At 35.9% G+C, this 18,382-nt stretch overlaps 3 protein-coding genes across 17 annotated transcripts; 1 reads left to right on the top strand and 2 right to left on the bottom strand.

The window, feature by feature from the left end:
• Positions 1 to 720: 720 nt before the first annotated feature.
• LOC111808227 lies at positions 721 to 11,052 on the bottom strand. Of its 3 annotated transcripts, none has more exons than XM_023694074.1 (17): positions 10,688 to 11,052; positions 9,196 to 9,258; positions 9,028 to 9,122; positions 8,803 to 8,928; positions 8,539 to 8,605; positions 7,385 to 7,554; positions 7,221 to 7,287; positions 7,072 to 7,145; positions 6,924 to 6,987; positions 6,508 to 6,836; positions 6,004 to 6,400; positions 5,770 to 5,870; positions 5,595 to 5,635; positions 3,894 to 4,086; positions 1,690 to 1,834; positions 1,426 to 1,559; positions 721 to 1,119 (listed from the first exon to the last, which is right to left on the bottom strand). In XM_023694074.1, the coding sequence occupies exons 2-17, from the start codon at positions 9,236 to 9,238 to the stop codon at positions 979 to 981; spliced, it is 2,187 nt and encodes a 728-aa protein (XP_023549842.1). In that variant the 5' UTR covers positions 9,239 to 9,258; positions 10,688 to 11,052; the 3' UTR covers positions 721 to 978. The 3 variants fall into 3 exon arrangements, with proteins under 3 accessions (XP_023549842.1, XP_023549843.1, XP_023549844.1); XM_023694075.1 differs by lacking the exon at positions 10,688 to 11,052 and adding an exon at positions 9,957 to 10,461; XM_023694076.1 differs by lacking the exon at positions 10,688 to 11,052 and adding an exon at positions 9,737 to 9,803.
• A 210-nt stretch (positions 11,053 to 11,262) lies between these two features.
• LOC111808230 (probable prefoldin subunit 5) lies at positions 11,263 to 15,973 on the top strand. The gene is made up of 5 exons (XM_023694091.1): positions 11,263 to 11,538; positions 11,760 to 11,863; positions 12,560 to 12,637; positions 14,341 to 14,455; positions 15,503 to 15,973. The coding sequence occupies exons 1-4, from the start codon at positions 11,331 to 11,333 to the stop codon at positions 14,422 to 14,424; spliced, it is 474 nt and encodes a 157-aa protein (XP_023549859.1). The 5' UTR covers positions 11,263 to 11,330; the 3' UTR covers positions 14,425 to 14,455; positions 15,503 to 15,973.
• On the bottom strand, positions 14,598 to 18,250 carry LOC111808228 (probable RNA helicase SDE3). 13 transcript variants are annotated; one of them, XM_023694088.1, is made up of 6 exons: positions 17,860 to 18,250; positions 17,722 to 17,764; positions 17,585 to 17,600; positions 16,377 to 17,333; positions 16,068 to 16,286; positions 14,598 to 15,776 (listed from the first exon to the last, which is right to left on the bottom strand). In XM_023694088.1, the coding sequence occupies exons 4-6, from the start codon at positions 17,322 to 17,324 to the stop codon at positions 14,772 to 14,774; spliced, it is 2,172 nt and encodes a 723-aa protein (XP_023549856.1). In that variant the 5' UTR covers positions 17,325 to 17,333; positions 17,585 to 17,600; positions 17,722 to 17,764; positions 17,860 to 18,250; the 3' UTR covers positions 14,598 to 14,771. The 13 variants fall into 13 exon arrangements, with proteins under 13 accessions (XP_023549856.1, XP_023549854.1, XP_023549847.1 ...); XM_023694086.1 differs by having other exon boundaries at positions 17,722 to 18,250; XM_023694079.1 differs by having other exon boundaries at positions 16,377 to 17,600.
• Between the last annotated feature and the right edge of the window lie 132 nt (positions 18,251 to 18,382).

The raw sequence follows: 18,382 nt of genomic DNA, 5'->3' as shown, positions 1-18,382 counted from the left end.
AGGACTAACCTAACCTATAAACATTCTTCATCCTCCCTATTGATTCTAAATGATCCAAATTTATGGTGGTTTCACACCGAGTAATTAGAAAAGAATTATAATGTCGGTAAATAATAGGTGATGCATATCTAAAGAGTCTTTTTCCTATTACCAAGCTTTTTATCATCTATTTATTTACCATATGTATCATAAATCGACTAAAGCAATCTATAATCAATATAAAGAAGGAATGGGAGAAAGGATCTATAACATCCTAGATTCACTGCTAGCAGATATTGTCTTTTTTGGGCTTTTCCTTTCAAGCTCCCCCTCAAGGCTTTAAAACATATCTGCTAGTGGAAGGTCCTCATAAATGGTGTTTTGTTCTCCTCCCCAACCAACATGGAACATCACAAGATCACTCTATCCAAAACCTCTAGCAGCAAGAATCAATATAAAGAAGAAATGGGAGAGGAGATCACCTTGTGGAAAACCTCTGGTAGCAAGAATCTCTCCTCCTGAAGCAGCCATTAATGATGTTGAGAATTTTGGAGCTGGGATACACCCTCGAATCCATTTCCTCTGTATTGACCATCATCCCTTGCTTTTTTGGCTATGAAAGAAAGAATCATCAATAATCTATCAACCACAAAAGTTTTAGTACAAGGAAGAAATTTCTTAAACCTGTAGGAGAGAACTCTAGCAATGATCTTGTACAATACTAGAGATGAGACTAGTTGAGATATAGTCCCCTACATTTCTTGCATATATTTTGACAGAAAATCTTGTAGGGAAACGATATTTAAAGTGTGTACACATATATATACAAAAAAAAAAGAAAAGAAAAGAAAAATTATACACCTCTAGACAACACTAGAACACTCTGATCTCAAGGGTTATGAACAAAAAGTTAAGAATGTCCCAAGGGCCACCCACCAACAATTGATCAATACAAATAATCTAATAGCCATGCATTGATCTGATTATAAATAAGGTTAACTAATAGTCAAATTTATATTCATCCCATCTATGAGGGTCATCATCATCACTTTCATCAGCCTTCAATGGACTGTGAATTTCACCAACAAATTCTTCCATTTTTGTGTCCTCCACTTCTCCAGGTTTTGCCACTTCTTCCTCCTGTTCACACAAACCATCAGAGATTAAATTACACGAATAACCTACTCGTCAATCTCTATTCCTTCTTCCAGTCTCCAAATGCAATAACCATTTTGATAAATCATAAGATTATGAGGAAAAGAGAACACCAAGAGGAAATAGGTGTGTACCCGAAAGGCCCAAGTAGAAACCGGGAAAAAAAATTTTTTTTTGACAAAGTCTGACCAAAATAGAGTCGGTATTGATATAGATTTTGGCACCATATATCACGCTTGCATCCTGTTAGAAGAAATCTAAGGACAGGAGAACAAGAGAAAGAAGGCATACGTTAGTTTCAGGTGCCAACTCTCCCAGCTCCTCATCCCCAGAAATTTCAGTCAACTCGTCTTCATTGGACTCGTGTTTTGCCTTATTAGCAGCTTCTTGCAGCTGCCCAATCAACGATAAAAATTGGGAGTGGTCTGCAAAAAACTTGACTGTAAGACCATCATCGAACCAAAAGATAATTAAAGGGAAAAAAACAAGAACAAGAAAGAAATAAATCACAATTGGACAGAGTTCAGGAAAAAACGAAAATGAAACAGGTATTACCTTTGGCACGATTAGTTATAGCATCAGATAGGCGAAATGGATGATGACGTTCTTCATTTTTGAATTTTAGTTTAATTTGATGCCGTGTTCGGCCTGGAAACAATTGTTGTATCATACAAAAATCCGTTCCAAATTGTCGAACAGCCTATAAAGTAAGTGAACGAAGAGTTAAGTTTAATGCTAAACATATTTCAGATGTTAAAATCTTCCAAATGATTCCAAAAGATGATGACATTCCTAATTGTTTAACTGTTTCAATGAAAATATCAGGACCTAAATTTTTTTTTAACCAAATACAAATGGCCAAGGCAACAAACCTAAGGCCAAAAGGACTACAAAAATGTTTTACTAATTAGTAGAACTAAAAAGAAAAGAAAAGGCTCCAAGAAAGAGTCCCCACTTTTGGTAACAAAAAGTAAAGGATCAATGTGGGGAAAAAGTCTAGAATCTGCTTATTTTCACAATAGAACACCAACATACGTTGACCCCACGCATACGTTGACCCCACGCATATTTTCACAATATAGCCAAACGTAACAACATTCTCTTTTTTCATTCCGACCTAATAGATCACAAAACGGCAAAGAATCTGCCAAAGAACACAAACTTCCCACCCCAAGAGGGGATCGGGAACAATGCCCCTCCATCATTCTGTTCATAACCACTCAACTCTAGCTAACTGATCAATAAATTATTAATATAAGAACTAGTTTCCTTCCCTTTGTTGATCCAAACAGATTCTGACCCATAATAGATTCTTGTAGATGGCCTTTCTTTCATTATTTTTATTTATTTATTTGAACAAGAAACAACTTCTCCTTGATATAATGAAAATATTCGAGGGATAAAAACTTCCCTAAGGAGAGAATTTAAAAAAAAAAAAACAAATACAACCAGAAAATGCGTAGTCACAAAGCTAAAAGAATTTTTTAAAGAATGAAGACCTTTTCTAATATTGATGCATGATGCATGATGCATGATGCATGAAAGACTTATGGAACTTCCGAACAAAGTTGAAGCTATGAGAATGTTGACTAGAAAAATTCTTCCTGCAAGACTCTCTAGTTCTTCTCAAACCAAATTCTCATTGCATTGATAACATTTGACCACAGATTTCTAGCTTGCAAATTAAAAGGGTTGCTCAAGAATAGGTGGATCTTCAAATGATTAATCTCGGCCCATTGAAAACTTGGATTTATCTAAACCAACCAAGGGTTCTTTGGCGGGGGGTGGATATCTTTTTAGATGAGGATTCCAGGTTTATTCCATGTCAATCCAACAACCGCTGAACAGGCAACCCTTCACATGGGAGATTCTATAAATATTAGAAAAGAGAAGATTTAGAGGATAATCATCTATCACGCCCCATTGTTGGGACACAAGTTCTACAATTCAGCTCCCCTCCCAACTAGAAAATAGTACCTTTTCTAATATGAACCATGACCCAGGAATTTCCATTTCCATACCTCAAGGTTCCATTACAAGGACGTTACAACAGGCTTGGTCACATAGTTGAATTTATGGAACTTAGTCCCGGGATGGTTACAAAATAGCACATTTCTTTTATTGCATTATTTTAATTTTAATTTCAATATTTGTTTGTCATTCAAGCTAGTTTTTAATATGGGATTAAGGTTATATTGTAACACATATAGGTTATCATATTCCATCATCTACTAGCTATTTTAATAGGGAGATTATGAGTATTTCTCATTAACTAGCCATTTTAATATGAAGGTTATGTGTGCATTTAACTCGCATAGGTTAAGGTTGTCAAAGACTATATAAAGCCATCTTTTCTTTCCTTGTAGACATCACATTTTGGAATTGAAAAGAATAGAGTTTCTATTTTTGCTTTGTGAGAGCTAAGTTTCTACTTTGCAAATTCTTCTGTTTATAACTTGCATGCCAGAGTCATTGAAGTGAAATTGATCAAACCTCTTGTCTTGTGATTCAAATCACGAGTTTAGAAACGAATTTTCTTTACTCTGGATCATCAGGGTAATCTTTTTTGGAATTCTTGAATAATTTAGATCTAAAAGTCTTATTCTTCAACAAGATATTTTAGATCGAATACCAAGAGTTTCATAACACTTTCTACACAAAAGACAATGCAATTCTTTAGTATCATATGTTAAGTGTCCCAAACCAAACCAATCAAATAATATCACGAACATTATTGAGGAAAAAAGAGGTGTAATTACCTCATAAAAACGTTCTGTATCATGCTTTGACCACTTTGTACGTGATGTTTTGTCCATGAATGAATGGTAATTAAAGTAAGCAGAAGTCATGTCAACTACATCAGGCGTTTCATCATCATCGGTACCTCTACCTTGTTCATCAGCAAGGCTTTCCTCTCCATCATTGTAAATCTCCTCACCGACAGTATCGGTTCTGGACATAAAAGAACAAGAAAGGAGTATATATATATAAAAAAAAAAGATGAAGAAAGAAAGAATAAAACCTACATAAAGGCAAAAATATATATACAAGAAGAAAGTAAATCAACAACGAGAAGCGAAGTAGACAGACTTGACTCGAATAAAAGAAAGTTTGTCCGAGATCAAAAACCCTTTTAAAGTAGAAACATTTAACTTTGCCTATGCACAAGTGACAAACTTGAGTGAATTGAGAGACAACAACAATATTCTTTAAAAGATAACACTTTTAAGGCATACTTATGATATGAGCAAGATATTCATGAGAGACAATAAAAGCCCAATCAGTTACAACAGACTCTTCCCACACTCAAAAACAACGAGAATTGCAAAAGGTTCTTCAATTGGAAAGAGGGTTTGGGTTTTCCTTTAAGTAGAAATCTCTTCTGAATGAGATCACAAATGAAACTCAAATACCAATGAAAAGTATGAGTACGTTTGGTTGGTGATCTAAAAGCAGAAATTTGAAAACAATAAATTCAATGAAATTTTATTGTAATGAAAAACATAATAGTATTTTATGTTTCTAGTGTTTTTGTCTGTGTTTGGCAGGAAATTTAGAAATTGGATTCCAATTAAAAAGTTCTTAAAAATGTGTTCACTATTTATAAACCATAAGATATAGTTATAGTTACCACTAAATATTATATTGAATCTCAACTATCATCAAATAATTTAATTTAACATATTTTATATTATAAATTTTGTATAATTATTGTTTTACAATATTATATAATTTATAATGCATTACATCATACATATTTTAATTTTAACAAAAAATGAAACCAGTTCAGAGCATGAAATAAACCAAAAAGAAAAAAATATATTAAATTACAAATTTAGGCCATGAATAAGTTCGTGTCTATTTGGTCTATGAACTTTCAAACTTGAAAATTTTAGTTCTTAATTTTTTTTTAAAATATTCTTTTAAGTCTAATACAAAATTGAAAGTTTAAGATTCAATGGGAAGAAAATAACATTTATATATAATAGAAGAATTCATTTTTAAAAATTACGAATTTGTCAAGTATCTATTAGACAAAATTGAAAATTTCTATTAGGCCTAAAATTTTAGAGATCTATTAGACAATTTTGAAAGTTCAAAGATAAGATGGACACAAATATCAAAGTTTGGGGACTAAACTTGTAATTTACAAAAGAAAAAGAAAAAAAGAAAATCAAGTTCACATACTCTTCATATTCAAAAATACATGTTACATATGCAAATACATTGGCATATCTACAAACATACATGCATGAAGCCAACAGAAAATAACACGAGAAAAAGACAGAAACATAAAAGTCCAGTAGTATCTCACTACAACCAATATATCTTTCCAAAATAATGATAATGAAATATGCTTATCTTTTTTTTATAAAAAATAATGACAATAAATCATTACAGTTCTTTTCATAATAAACAATTTATAGCGATGAAGCAAAGATGAGATAAAAGTTTTGGACCTTTGATTGGTTGCCGATTGCCTTGTGGTTGCCTCTTTTTTCTACATTAGAAACAACAGGCCCCAAGGAATCTCGTTAGTGAATGTGACGAAGAAAAAGAGCTAAAACACACCAACCAAAGAAAATAAAATCATCAGTCCTGTGAAACTTGAGAGATGTTAAAAAGAATAAGTACCTCTAATTTCTCCTTGTGCTCGTGATAAATAATGAGATCCCTAAAACTTATTTTTTGAAAGTCAATTTCATCCTCCGGAGTTTCAAGCAAAACCTTGTTTACTTTAGAAGCAGAAAATAATTAATGATCCGACAAAAGCACATTACTACATTAACTATACAGAGTAATTGCAAGAGATATATAACGTTGGCAGCCAGAAAGATTTAAAGCATAGGCAGCTAGAGAAACAGTTACCTTGCCTTCTATTCCGGCGAGTTGAATGGGAGAACTTCTTAGGACGCTTTTCAGCTTGCAAATCTGGAACTGCTTTATTAGCCTCCTTGCGCTTCCGAGTTGGTTTTTCATTATCACTAGAAGGTTTCAATGACTTTGTTTTAGTTTTTGTTCCTCGACGTCCTTTTGAGGTTTCATTTTTTTTATAGCCATCTCCATGTATATCACAATTACTAAAGCGTTCACTAGGGAAATCATCAACACCATCTTCTGGATCATCAAGTTGATGAGAAACCTGCTGTCTCAACTTCCTCGAAGTTTTGCTATGCTCAATTTCTTCACCAACTGGGGGGAACATCTCTTGCTGCTGAGACATATTTGATCGACTCGAAGGGTCTTCTTCACCATTCTTACCACCCTAAGAACTCAATTACAAAAATAAAAAATTAAAACAACCAAACAGAACCGCACAAACTCAAAACAATTGAATATTTAATTACACATTTCAACAGTCATTTACATTACCTCTTCTCTTAACATCTCATCCTGATCATCTGAATTAAAATCATCTACCAGTATGTCACCATAAGAGTCATATGCTAATGACTCTACATTAACAGGTGCTTCAATGTGCTGGTTGACAGGAGAGTAGTCATCAAAGTTGATCGATGAATCATTAAGAACACCATCTGAATGGGTACCAATTGAGGCTTCATGCATGCACCTAGTATCACAAGAAATAACTTGTGGAGATGGTGGAAGCGTATTAGAGATTTCTGGCTGAGAGCTTTGTGTGCAACTGTCTCCTGCAATTCTCATTTTGGGCTTTGGTATATACTTGCAAGCGGGTTGTTCTGAAAACAAAATGAATTTAAATTATTTAACTAAAGCGCATATTTCAAAACCAAATAAAACAGAAAAGTTGGTTGAATTTGTTTTACCAGAGGGAGTAGTGGTCCCAGAACTTATTGTATCCCTGGTGATATTAGCCCCTGCTCCACATTCCTGAAACCTCGACCATATGTGAACGAGTGAAGAAAGATGCTTTAAAAGAACTAACTCCACTTGTTAACAAAACAAGACTTTCACCTCTACTTCCAACCTTTGTTTATCCAAATCTCCGTCCTCATTGGAAATTGTTGCTTGCTTAAGGCTTGAAGGATCTTTAGATGTCAGAGAACAAACATTAGACCAAGAACTACAGAGGAAATGAGAGATGAGAAATGTCAATTACTCACCTGCTTCATTCTTTGGTTGGCTATGAAAATCATCTAGCCATTCCAATTCATAAAATACATCTGTATTCTGAAAATAAAATGATTATTAGTACAGAATTGAGGAAAAAAAAGTTGTACCTAAAACAATGACTCCTCTACAAAATACACGAATAATTAGCCCATACCTGCCCTGCTATTTTACCATCATTGGAATGCCCATCCTCAGGCTGGATTGATCCTAGTCCACTTTGACCCAGAACCGTAGCTTCATGAGCTCTAGAGGCACTTGAATGGGAATAGTTCAATATTCCCGAATTTTTGCTATCATCGGTAAGATTTTCTACTCCAACTGGACCTAAGGAGAGAGTAGTGGTATCAATTGCATCAGTCACTCCATCTTGAACATCAATGGAATATCGAATACTTGTGTCAATGACAATGTTAGAAACCAAATAATAAGACTTGGAAATTATATTGAAAGATAAAAGAATAAGAAAATACAGTAAGAAACTCCAAAGTAACTGAAGCTACTAGGACCATAGAATCTAGAGCTCACTCAAGACTCCACAGCAATATTACTTACCTCCCTCCAAGACCAACCCTCTTAGTTATAACAAATGATCTCTAACAAAACTGCAACAAGCTACCTAACTAATTCTGATATTACCCCTTGCTATTAAAGTCCTACCAAATAATTGAAACCGATGAGAAATTTGGGAATTTCTCTAAAGATCAAAATGCTGCAACAACCATCTTTTTGGGTTATATTGGATGTCAAGTTGAAACTCATACCATTCAATTCACAAGTAAAATTAAATTGTAATTTTCACGTACTTGGATATTTGGAAAGAAAAATTCATATTATAAGATATTGGATAAATTACAAAATTAGGCCCTATGGAATGGAAAATTTTAAATTTGATCCCTATTATTTTTAAAGTTTCAATTAATCCCAATGGTTTGTGTTAGCTTCAATTTGGTCTTTATAATATTGAAAGTTTTAATTTTCCACATGGTTTGGTTAAATCTAAAAAACAGCCCCTAAATTATGTTCTATCAACCTCAAAACCCCACCAATAATGACGCCAAGGATGATTTGTAAAGTTTTGCTAAACCATAGGGATCAAGTTCAAACATTTTAGACAGAGAGATTAAATTGAAACTAAATTCAAACCATAAGGATCAAATTAAAACTAAGCCCAAGCCATAGAAACTAAATTGAAACTTTGCCCAAACTATAAGGACCAATTTTATAATTCAATCTAAAGTATTTAATAAATATATTTTCCTATATACCACACCATCATAATTTCAACGAATGTTTTGAACTAGTACTTACCATCGATAGTAGAACCTGAAGGAAGAATACCACCACAAGAATCCAAATCAAGCAGCGTACAGTCTACCTGGAAACAACAATTTTCCTCACCAAATTAAACTTACAAATGAAATAATATATGGTGATACTAGAATAGAGAAATCCATATGGCCAAATTTCTGGTGTTCTGGCACTGAACATGGCTAAATAATAATTAGTAAATTGTACGATTATAGCACTTTCCACAGAGGTGTGATGTGAACAACCAATGAAATCAGATCTTACGGTAGCCAAGAGCAAATCATCTTCAGATTCCTTGTTCTCCTCTATTACAGGAAGTTGGGATGACGACTTGATTGATTTTGTGTTTCCTCTACCATCATGACAAGATTTAGCATCCGATGTTGTTCCCTGCAAATAAAGTAGATTCATAGAAACAGTTTCATAAATGTCCCAGCAAAGTTGACCATCCATCACTTAAGCCAACAAAAGATACTGCATAGGTCTTACCTTCTTATCTTGAGATACTGTGGACAACTGTGGAGCCAAAGTTTGCTTTTTAGGACGTGGTTTGATCTTTGGTTGAAATCTACCCCCAGTTCGGGCTGGGAAAAACCAATATCAATTATTCATTATCAAGAAAATAGAAATGCACAAACTGATGAATGTAAAGCTTACATGTGAAACCAGGATCAGAAAGAATTTCATCAAAAGGGTCCATAAATGAAGCCTCGAGTTTGCCTGCACCAACCAGAAACCTTTGGACGTTATGAAACCTTCTGATTCCTTTTTAGTTGGTAAGAAATCGTAAATAAAAGTTCACAGTACATGTCTAAAAGGTAAAAAGTAAAATTGAAGCTGAGGATATGGGCAGTGTTTCTAAACACAAATGTAACATCCCCAAATTTCACACTAAACTAGGAACCTTACCAAACTTTCATACCTAACTAGCCTGAAGTACAATGTCCAAATATTTGAAACAAACTAACATTCTACTCTTTGCTTAAGGAACCTGAGCAAACTAGAGTTTCAGGATTAAAAACATCAAACTAACCACACTAAAGAACCAAACTCAAATTAAAGAAAACATTCATTTCCATAAGCCACTAAGTACAACTCAACTTCAGAACAACAATAAAAACTCCAACGCAAAAATTTCAACCCGAACTTAAAGACAAACCATAAAAGGATGAACTAACAGCAATGTCACGACACTAACCCAGCTATAAAAGGTAAATCAACTAGACTAAGCACAACGGAAGCAACTCCTAAAAAGAGTTCAATTAGCTAATGGCTCTTCTTTTCATATCTCCTCTTCAGCGCAGGTTTGTAATACTTATCATCACCTACATAATTTAGTACACAACACGTACTGGTAAGTTGCTCACACCTGTGAAGAGCCACAAAACAGTATACAAGGCAAACATCATGCTACTCACATCATGTAATGCATACTCAATCTCTACTCAAGCTCACTCAATTCCCACAATTTAGCTCTCACAAGGCTTCCTGCGACCGACACCTTCAAGGTACGTTGACCCAACTAATGTTATCCAGGGTCACCGACATTCTTCATCGTCCCCAACTGATTTTATCCAAGACCATCAACGCTTTCTATTGACCCCAACTGATTTTAACCAGAGTCACCGAATCACTTCATCGACCCCAATAGATTTTTATCCAAGATCATCAACGTTCTCAACAATCCCCACTACTTGTCTTTCTAGACTCATCGCACCGACCCTAACTATTTTCAAACAAGGCCATCGATGTTCATCTAAATCCAACGGCGACACAACCATTTGACCGACGCACTTGATATTCACCCAACATTTCTTTATACGCACAACCCTCAGACCTCTTTCTCACACAATCTCACTAGAATGCATGAGTGCTATAACATGCTTCTAAACTATGCTTTATGTCAAAACCACATAAAACAGCGACATGCACTCAACATAACCCATACAATAATTCAAACATTCTCAAAAAATATGCTCATAAACAAAATCATACAACAACACCTCAGCATGCTAGTCCGTACAATATCGCCACGACATTACAACATACTTAAACATACTGAACACATACGATTCAAACACATCGACAATTTAAATCATAATTATAACGCAATTAAAACACACAGCATGTTGGCACACAATAAACAGACCCAACGAGGGGGTGAACGCCGCTGGTTTCTGTCGTCACTGCAGCGAATTCGTGTAGCGCACTGCCGTGGAGCCTCGCCGGAGAAGAGAAGTTCGCTGGAGGGAGAAGAAGAAGATGTCGGAACGCCGTGGAACAGGTCCGTTGGTTTCTGTCGTCACTGCAGCGAGTTCGTGTAGCGCACCGCCCTAGAGCCTCACCGGAGAAGAGAAGTTCGCTGGAGGGAGAAGAAGAAGAAGATGTCGGAACGCCGTGGAACAGGTTGCTGGAGGAAAATACGCCGTTCGTGCGCCGGGCGGTGGTGGTCACCGGCTGATGTGCGTGTGAAGAAGAGAGGGGAGGGAGATGAAGAGAGGAATTGGGACAACGGTTTTCTAAATTTTCCCTCTTATTTTTCATTTCTCACTCTCTTTATANAAAAAAAAAAAAAAAAAAAAAAAAAAAAAAAAAATCCAAATTAAAGAATTAAATGTGAGAAAAATCTAATTGAATAAAGTTTATTTCTTTAAAGAAAAATCATAATTTGAAGAAATTTAATTTAAATTTAATTTCTCAAATTAGAATTATAAACTGATAATTTCTCATTTATAGTAATGAGCTAAAATATATTTGAGAGAGTCCATTGAATCCGACCTCGAGGAGAAGCAATGGCGTCGAGAAAAGGAGGTAGCGCCGGCGAAGGGGTGAGATCGTTGGAGTTGGAGAAGATGAGTGTCGAGCAGCTAAAAGCCTTCAAGGAACAGACTGATATGGAAGTCAATCTCCTTCACGATAGCCTCAACAACATTCGCACAGCCACTTCTCGCCTCGACATTGCCACCGCTGCTCTTCACGACCTCTCGCTCCGCCCTCAAGGTTCTTTTCTCTGTTCTTACTGCTAGAAGTTGGTGTAAGTAAGTTTGTTGGTTCGTGTTGTAATCTGCGATTCCTCCTTCGTTTTTATATGGTTTTGTTTCGTCGTTGATTATTTGTTGTGATTCTTCGACGAGGCTGGGAAATAGTCTGTTGTGTTTGCTCGATTGTGCTGATTGTTGATTTGTTTTTTTTTTTTTTTTTTTTCTCTTCTTAATGCATAGGCAAGAAGATGTTGGTGCCTCTTACTGCTTCGCTTTATGTTCCTGGAACGCTCGATGATGCCGATAAGGTCTTGGTGGATGTAGGCACTGGATACTTCATTGAGGTCGGTTTGGTGGACTTTTGAACCTGATTGTTTGGTTGATATTGTTCAATTCTTGGTTGATTTTGTTCTTGCATCAGGTGTNAAAAAAAAAAAAAAAAAAAAAAAAAAAAGGTTGAAATTCTATTCAGTGTTCATTTGATTTCATTCAGCAACGAGACTGGTGTAGCTGAAAATTGATCTTCGTTTTCCGACACATGGCTGATGTCCTTGTATTACAAAATGTCATGAATTACTTGTTATTCACAATGTAGTGTGGTGCCTTCTGTTGAGTGATGCATGCTGGTTTACTTTCGCTTTCCGTTGCCAATATGGCAATACTTAAATTCTTAGTATTTTCACATGAATTTTCAGAACATTATTAGAAAGTAGGTAACAAAATAAAGAAATTCATAGGTGGAAGTAGTGTTTATAAGCTTAATTTTCAAAAACCGATATCAAATGATTATTAAATGGGCCCCTTATCTGATTTACCTTCTAAATATGGTGCTTTATCTATATCAATCTTCAAACCTATCTGAATTTGTTCTTGTTTATAAACATAAATTTATGCTGATTGTTATCATCAGTTAGGATCTTATGATTCACTGAGTAAGAATTATGATCCAGCTTTGTCAACAATAATATCAGTTTATTATGTATTGGTGTTGGAAATGTATTTTCATGACTTGATTGTGTTTGATTTGATGGTTGAATCAGAAAACAATGGCTGAAGGAAAAGATTACTGTGATCGAAAGATCAAATTGCTGAGGTCGAATTTTGACCAACTAATCGAGGTATTATGACTATTTTGAAGTTGAATTTGGAACAAAAAGTTTTCTAGTGAAAGAAGTGTCAATGTATGAACCATGTATTGTAGTTTCTTAATGTTAATTCTGCATCTTGTCTTGTGAATAAAATACCGCACAAAAACGTTCGTAGAATTTAACAAGTTCTAAAAACTAAAAAAGAAAGTTTTTTTTTTCCTTTTTTTTAAATGTTTTAAAACCTTGAATTTTATTATTTTTTTAAAAAATGATTGAACAAGTTTAATATTTTTGAGAACAGGAAGGTAAAGAGGAAATTGTTGTGTGAAAACAGGAAGTTTAATATTTTCCCAGCAGCCCATGATATATCCTTAAAGACTCTTGAAAACATCCTCTCATTAGTCATTTCTTTAGTTCTCATGATATAGTTATCCACAATGCTATAACTTTCTATAAGATAGAATTTTTATTTGAATTTGTTTTGTAACGGTCCAGATCCACCGTTAGCAGATATTGTCCTCTTTGGGCTTTCCCTTTCGAGCTTCCCCTCAAGGCTTTAAAACGTGTCTACTAGGGGAAGGTTTCCACACCCTTATAAATGGTAGTTTGTTCTCCTCCCCAACCAACGTGGGACATCACAGGTTTATTGTGGCACCTTGAGCAAAAAACCCATGCTTAAGTCTTGAACAGCAGTTGTTCATTAGTATTCCTCATACTTCACTGTCACCTCTCCTATAAAAAAACCCAATAATTGAGAGATCTTTTTTATTTAATTTACTCGGGAGTCTTTGTGATATGAACCAAAAGACATCAATCATAAATAACTCTAAATTACTCTAAATTGTAACCCATCCAAAATTTATAACAATCAAACTTCATTCTTCTTTAATGTAGCATGAATTGAAACATCTTTTGATAATTTTGACAATCTTTTCTTCACATCTTCATTGAAGTGTATTGTATGATTGATGTCTTTTGGTTCATATCACTTTGTTATAGAGGAAAATGAGGAACTGATTTACTGTGTACTGTTTGAACAAAAGCCTGCTAGACATCGAGTCAAAGTACTCATAAATTGTAAAGTAGGAGATTATGTTAGTGGTCACTACCCGTAAGTCGAGGCTGTACTTCTAGGCCCGTTTGATATGTACCACCTTTACTTCATAAAATATTTAGGACAAGTTTGATCAACTCATCAAGATGAGTAGTTAATCTAAGGTGAGTCCAACATCTCCCGCTGAGTGACGAATAGTGACCAAGGCCCAAGCTTTGATTGATTTTGTCATGGAGGTATCCAAAACATAGCTGAACTTGCTTAAACCAAGTTAGCTAAATAGTGGCCACTGGCCCCCTCCTGCAACAACAAATCTTGTGGAGTTGGACTAATGCTCAAGACCCTTGGTGACTCGGTCCTTGAGCAGTCTATATAGCTCGAATTTTGATGCTTCGATAATGAGATGGACTATGGAACTCATGCCCTCGTCATAACATATAATCTTGCTTAGGAACTAAGAGAGAAATGATCCTAAACTAAACCGTGTCCCTGTCCCTTGGAAGAGCTGACCTTAGGCCTAAAGTTATTTTGAGGACTAGAGAGGTTGGCTACCTTCGGGTTCGAACCAAGCAGGGTCTAGCCTCGGTTTCAGGGGAAAACAGAGTAAATATACATTTAATTTAACATTTATTTCCTTGGCAAAAGTTTATTTTGATTATTTTACCATTTCAACATGCAGATTGCTACTAAAAAGAAAAAAGTAGCAGATGAAGCTGGGGTGATCTTACAAGCAAAGCTGAAGCAGATGGCTGCTACAACATAGGAGGAAGATGTGTGACCATATAATATGTAAGGTATTGATTGGTTAAACGTGCCAAAATTTTTATAGGGTAGAAAGATGTGGATGAAATTTGGGAGGTCAGGTTCGTGTCGTATTTGAGGTGTCAATAAAACCTCTAGATATCTGTAGAAGAAGGATTTAACAACTCTTTTCAATTCATGATATAGATGTTGTGATATTATATGAAAATTTGAAAGGCTTAATTTTCATTTGTTCGTCCTAGGTCGTGAAAATTTAAGAACTAAAATAGATAGTTTGAAAGTTTTAACATCTTTCAACTTATAGTACAACAATCACATAAAGCCATGTTCTAGGATGGTAGTTGATCATCATATAAAGCTATCCTCACTTTCATCATCTTCCTCATATACCTCTGAAATGAAGGATGGATTATTGCCTCTATATGGCATCCTCTCCTCAAGTCTCTCAAAATATGATATCTTCAATCCATGTCTTCGAGCAATTTGTGACCGTACCCAATATGGATGATTCCCTCTTTGTCCCGTAACTATGACATTAGTAGCATCTATTGCAAACTTAGTCAAGGGAACTAGCACCTCAGGCTCGATAGCTGCCGATGCATCCAACAGAAAAATATGGCTAAAATGTCCAGGAGCCGAGCCTTTAGTACGTAGTCGAAAGCTGCTCATGAACGTCGAGAATATTATCTTGTATTTGTGGAGCTCGTCAAGTGCAGGACAAGCGAAACACTCCTGATCCCTGTTGTAGTCACACAGTGGTAAGATGTCATCTGGGACCTCGTCTCGTTCTCGAAAAGCCGCGATAGCACGGAACATGTTCGACTCAGGAATCACCTTCTTCAAAGATATCATCAACTCATCACATGTTGTATTCCTGGGAGCACATATCAGAATTTTACAATTAGGAGAGGTTGAGTAAATCTGAAACACTGCTCCTACAACAACTTCTCCTGTTTTCGTGATTTTCCTAGTTTGATTCTCTGCCCAGTCATAAGAGCTAACACAGGGTGAACCTCTGATTAGGTAAGGTGGTGAACCTTGTAAGAGTAAAATCTGACGAATTGCATTCTTTTGAGCAGGGTCAAGTAATTGCTGGCCTGAACGTGTAACTTCGATGTAGGGGTCGACTTTTCTGGACGTGGATTTAGGGAAGAGGAAACTCTGGAGCAAAGAATCAGACGCTTCTTTTATAGCTTGGTGAGCTCTCTTTAAACAAACTCTGTTGAAGGTAAAACTGATGTCGTATTTGTCGGTTTTGCGATGCCGAGAATGGAAGTCTTCCCCAAAATTGACCAACAGAATGTTGTTCATCCTTAATTGATAATTACTCCTGGAAACTTTGTAGACAAGGCCCTGTGCAACATGAAAATTGCAAGCATTAGTTACGAGTTCGACGTATAAGATGTTAGTTTAGACAATGCATGCATCTATAGCTACTCTTTTTAAGTATTTTTTTCAAATGAAATGTGAGAAAATTTTGTTCTTGCAACCTGAGTTTACTGATGATGGGCAAGTTTTTCCCATTGATTAGACAAGTTCAGTTGAGCCAACCAAAAACCTAGTTCGTCTTTTTTTTTCCTAGTCCTAGAATTTTTATGGGTATTCTACAAAGATTGAAATACATCTCAAGTAAGCAAGTAATACCTGAAATGGCTCAAGTTTCCTCTCACAAAGCCTTGCATGAACCAAATCCCTTGACAAGAGAAATGGCCGCCTCTCAGGGACAGAGTCGATCTCAAATGCCACAAAGGTTGTAGTGACCTTCTCATGGCCATTGAACTTTGTTTTCTTGTTCGGTCTTTTATGGATTGTTATTTGTTGGAGCTCCAAACTGACATTTCTCAATTTGTAATCACTCCATTTCTGGACAAGGACAAACAAAATATAGCATATCAATCGACACCGACACGAAAACTACTATCATAGAGAAGAGCACGCGCAATGCAAGCTGACCTTATAATAGAAGTCCTCAGCATAGAGCAGGGCAGCAAAGTAAGACTTATATGTTGAAGGCGACAGAGGTTTTCTCAGAACATGAGGTACAATGTCGTTTTTTATCAGATCTTCAATATCCTTAGGAGCTAAGTACAAAGTCGACAAACTATCAGAATCCAATATGTACTCCTGTGCATTTGTTTTACTGGATGAAGTTGGATGTAGAGTCGGCTCTCGAGGAGGTTCGGGGAAAGATGTAGTAGATGGGGAGGGAAGAGAATAAGAGGGCTTTGGAGTTGGTGTTGGCAGTTTAGATGAAGAAACAAGTTGGTTAACTGAAGATCGGGTTAAGTCAGAGGAAACTGGAGAAGGAGATCGTAGATACGATATCTCTTGAGGTCTAAGAAGTGACGATGAACGCGAATGGGCTCCGAAGGAAGACGAAGACGACGAAGAAGGACTAATAGAGCCTGATGGAGTTGGATGTGAAGACTGAGGTTTACTATAATGCTGCAATGGACTTGAAGTCTTGGCATTATAAGATGCTGTACTAGTCTTCTCCAATGTCGATGATGAAAGCGAATGAGCTCTGAAGGAAGATGAATTGGATTTCCCACAGTTGGGAGCAGCAGTATGGGAAGATGGTTTTGGGAATACAGGTGAAGACTGAGGTTTACTAGAATGCTGCAGTAGATTTGAAGTCTTGGCATTATAAGATGCTGTACTACTCTTCTCCAATGTCGACTCTTTTGCCTTGGAATAATTTGGATAATGATCATAATAAAGAAGAGGAGTTACAGCAGAAGTATCTGGTTGGATTTTTTGATAACTACTTGAATCACGAACGTTGGAAACTCTGAATCTTTCAGAACTATTAGCAGTATAAATTTCACGGTAATTGTTGTCAAGATCAGGATCATCACAACAACAGCAAAAGCAACGCAAGATGTGAAGAAACACTGACATATCGACCTTCTGCATGAATTTGAAGAGGAAAAAAACAACAAAAAAATCAGTTGAACCCTAAGTTTTACTGTGATCACTGTCTTGTTTTAGAATTCAATCGGAGAATCTTAAAAGCTGTTCGTGCAAAAGGAAAAGTGTTCACTATCAAGAACAAGCCAAACAAGATTTAGATCCTTAACCTGGAGATTAAAAAGCTTATCGGAACTTGAAATTACAGTATGACTGGCATTCAGAAAAGGATAGGGCTCCGATCGACTCACCGGTTAGTTCTTCCTACTGAACAGACAAAAGCGATGAGAAACTAGAAACAAGGAAGCTACGCTACGCTACGCAGATGACCTGAAAATCAAACCGTATACAAAGTCTAGAAAATTGCAGTAGAAAAAAATGGAGTCACCTGGAGATCTTGAGCTACAATCCGATCATCAACAACTCTTCATCTGACCGAAAAGAAGTAAAAAAAAAGCATCAAACACTGACCTCGCACCTTTCTTTGTCATTAAGGCAATGAAGTCCAAAAGTAGAAAAAGAATACCGACGCCGTTCGGTAATATGATTGAGGAATAGCGCTGTGGAGTCCAATCAGAGATTGCAGCATCCATCCATCAGGAAGCAGTGATAATCGCATGGTTTGGTTGTGTTTATTTGCTTGATTCCGAGAAACACTTTGGAATCTGGAAGCAGAAATGAAGGAGAAAACAAACCGTTGGGAGAAGGAGAGTTGAAAGATCAAGGACGACAGCGGAAGAAGGGAAGCTGTTGGAGTGGCATGGCGGCAACGAGGAAGCAAGCTCATGGTTGTGTAGAGGAAGCCATTGCCATGGAAAAGGTCGTGCGAGTCAACTTTTTTAAAGCTAGACGAAGATACAGAGGTTTCATGGAATTTTTTGGTCACCCATTATAATTACCTAACTATATTATATATTATATATTATATTATATTATATTATATTATATATATAATGCATTTTATTTTGAATTGTTTTTAGTTAATTGGGATTATTAACTGCTATTATATATATAATTCTATTTTAGTTGAAATATTTTCATGTTCATTC

Source organism: Cucurbita pepo, chromosome LG13, assembly GCF_002806865.2.
Source record: "Cucurbita pepo subsp. pepo cultivar mu-cu-16 chromosome LG13, ASM280686v2, whole genome shotgun sequence".
Lineage (NCBI taxonomy): Eukaryota > Viridiplantae > Streptophyta > Magnoliopsida > Cucurbitales > Cucurbitaceae > Cucurbita > Cucurbita pepo.
This window is presented reverse-complemented; position numbering and strand designations above follow the sequence as displayed.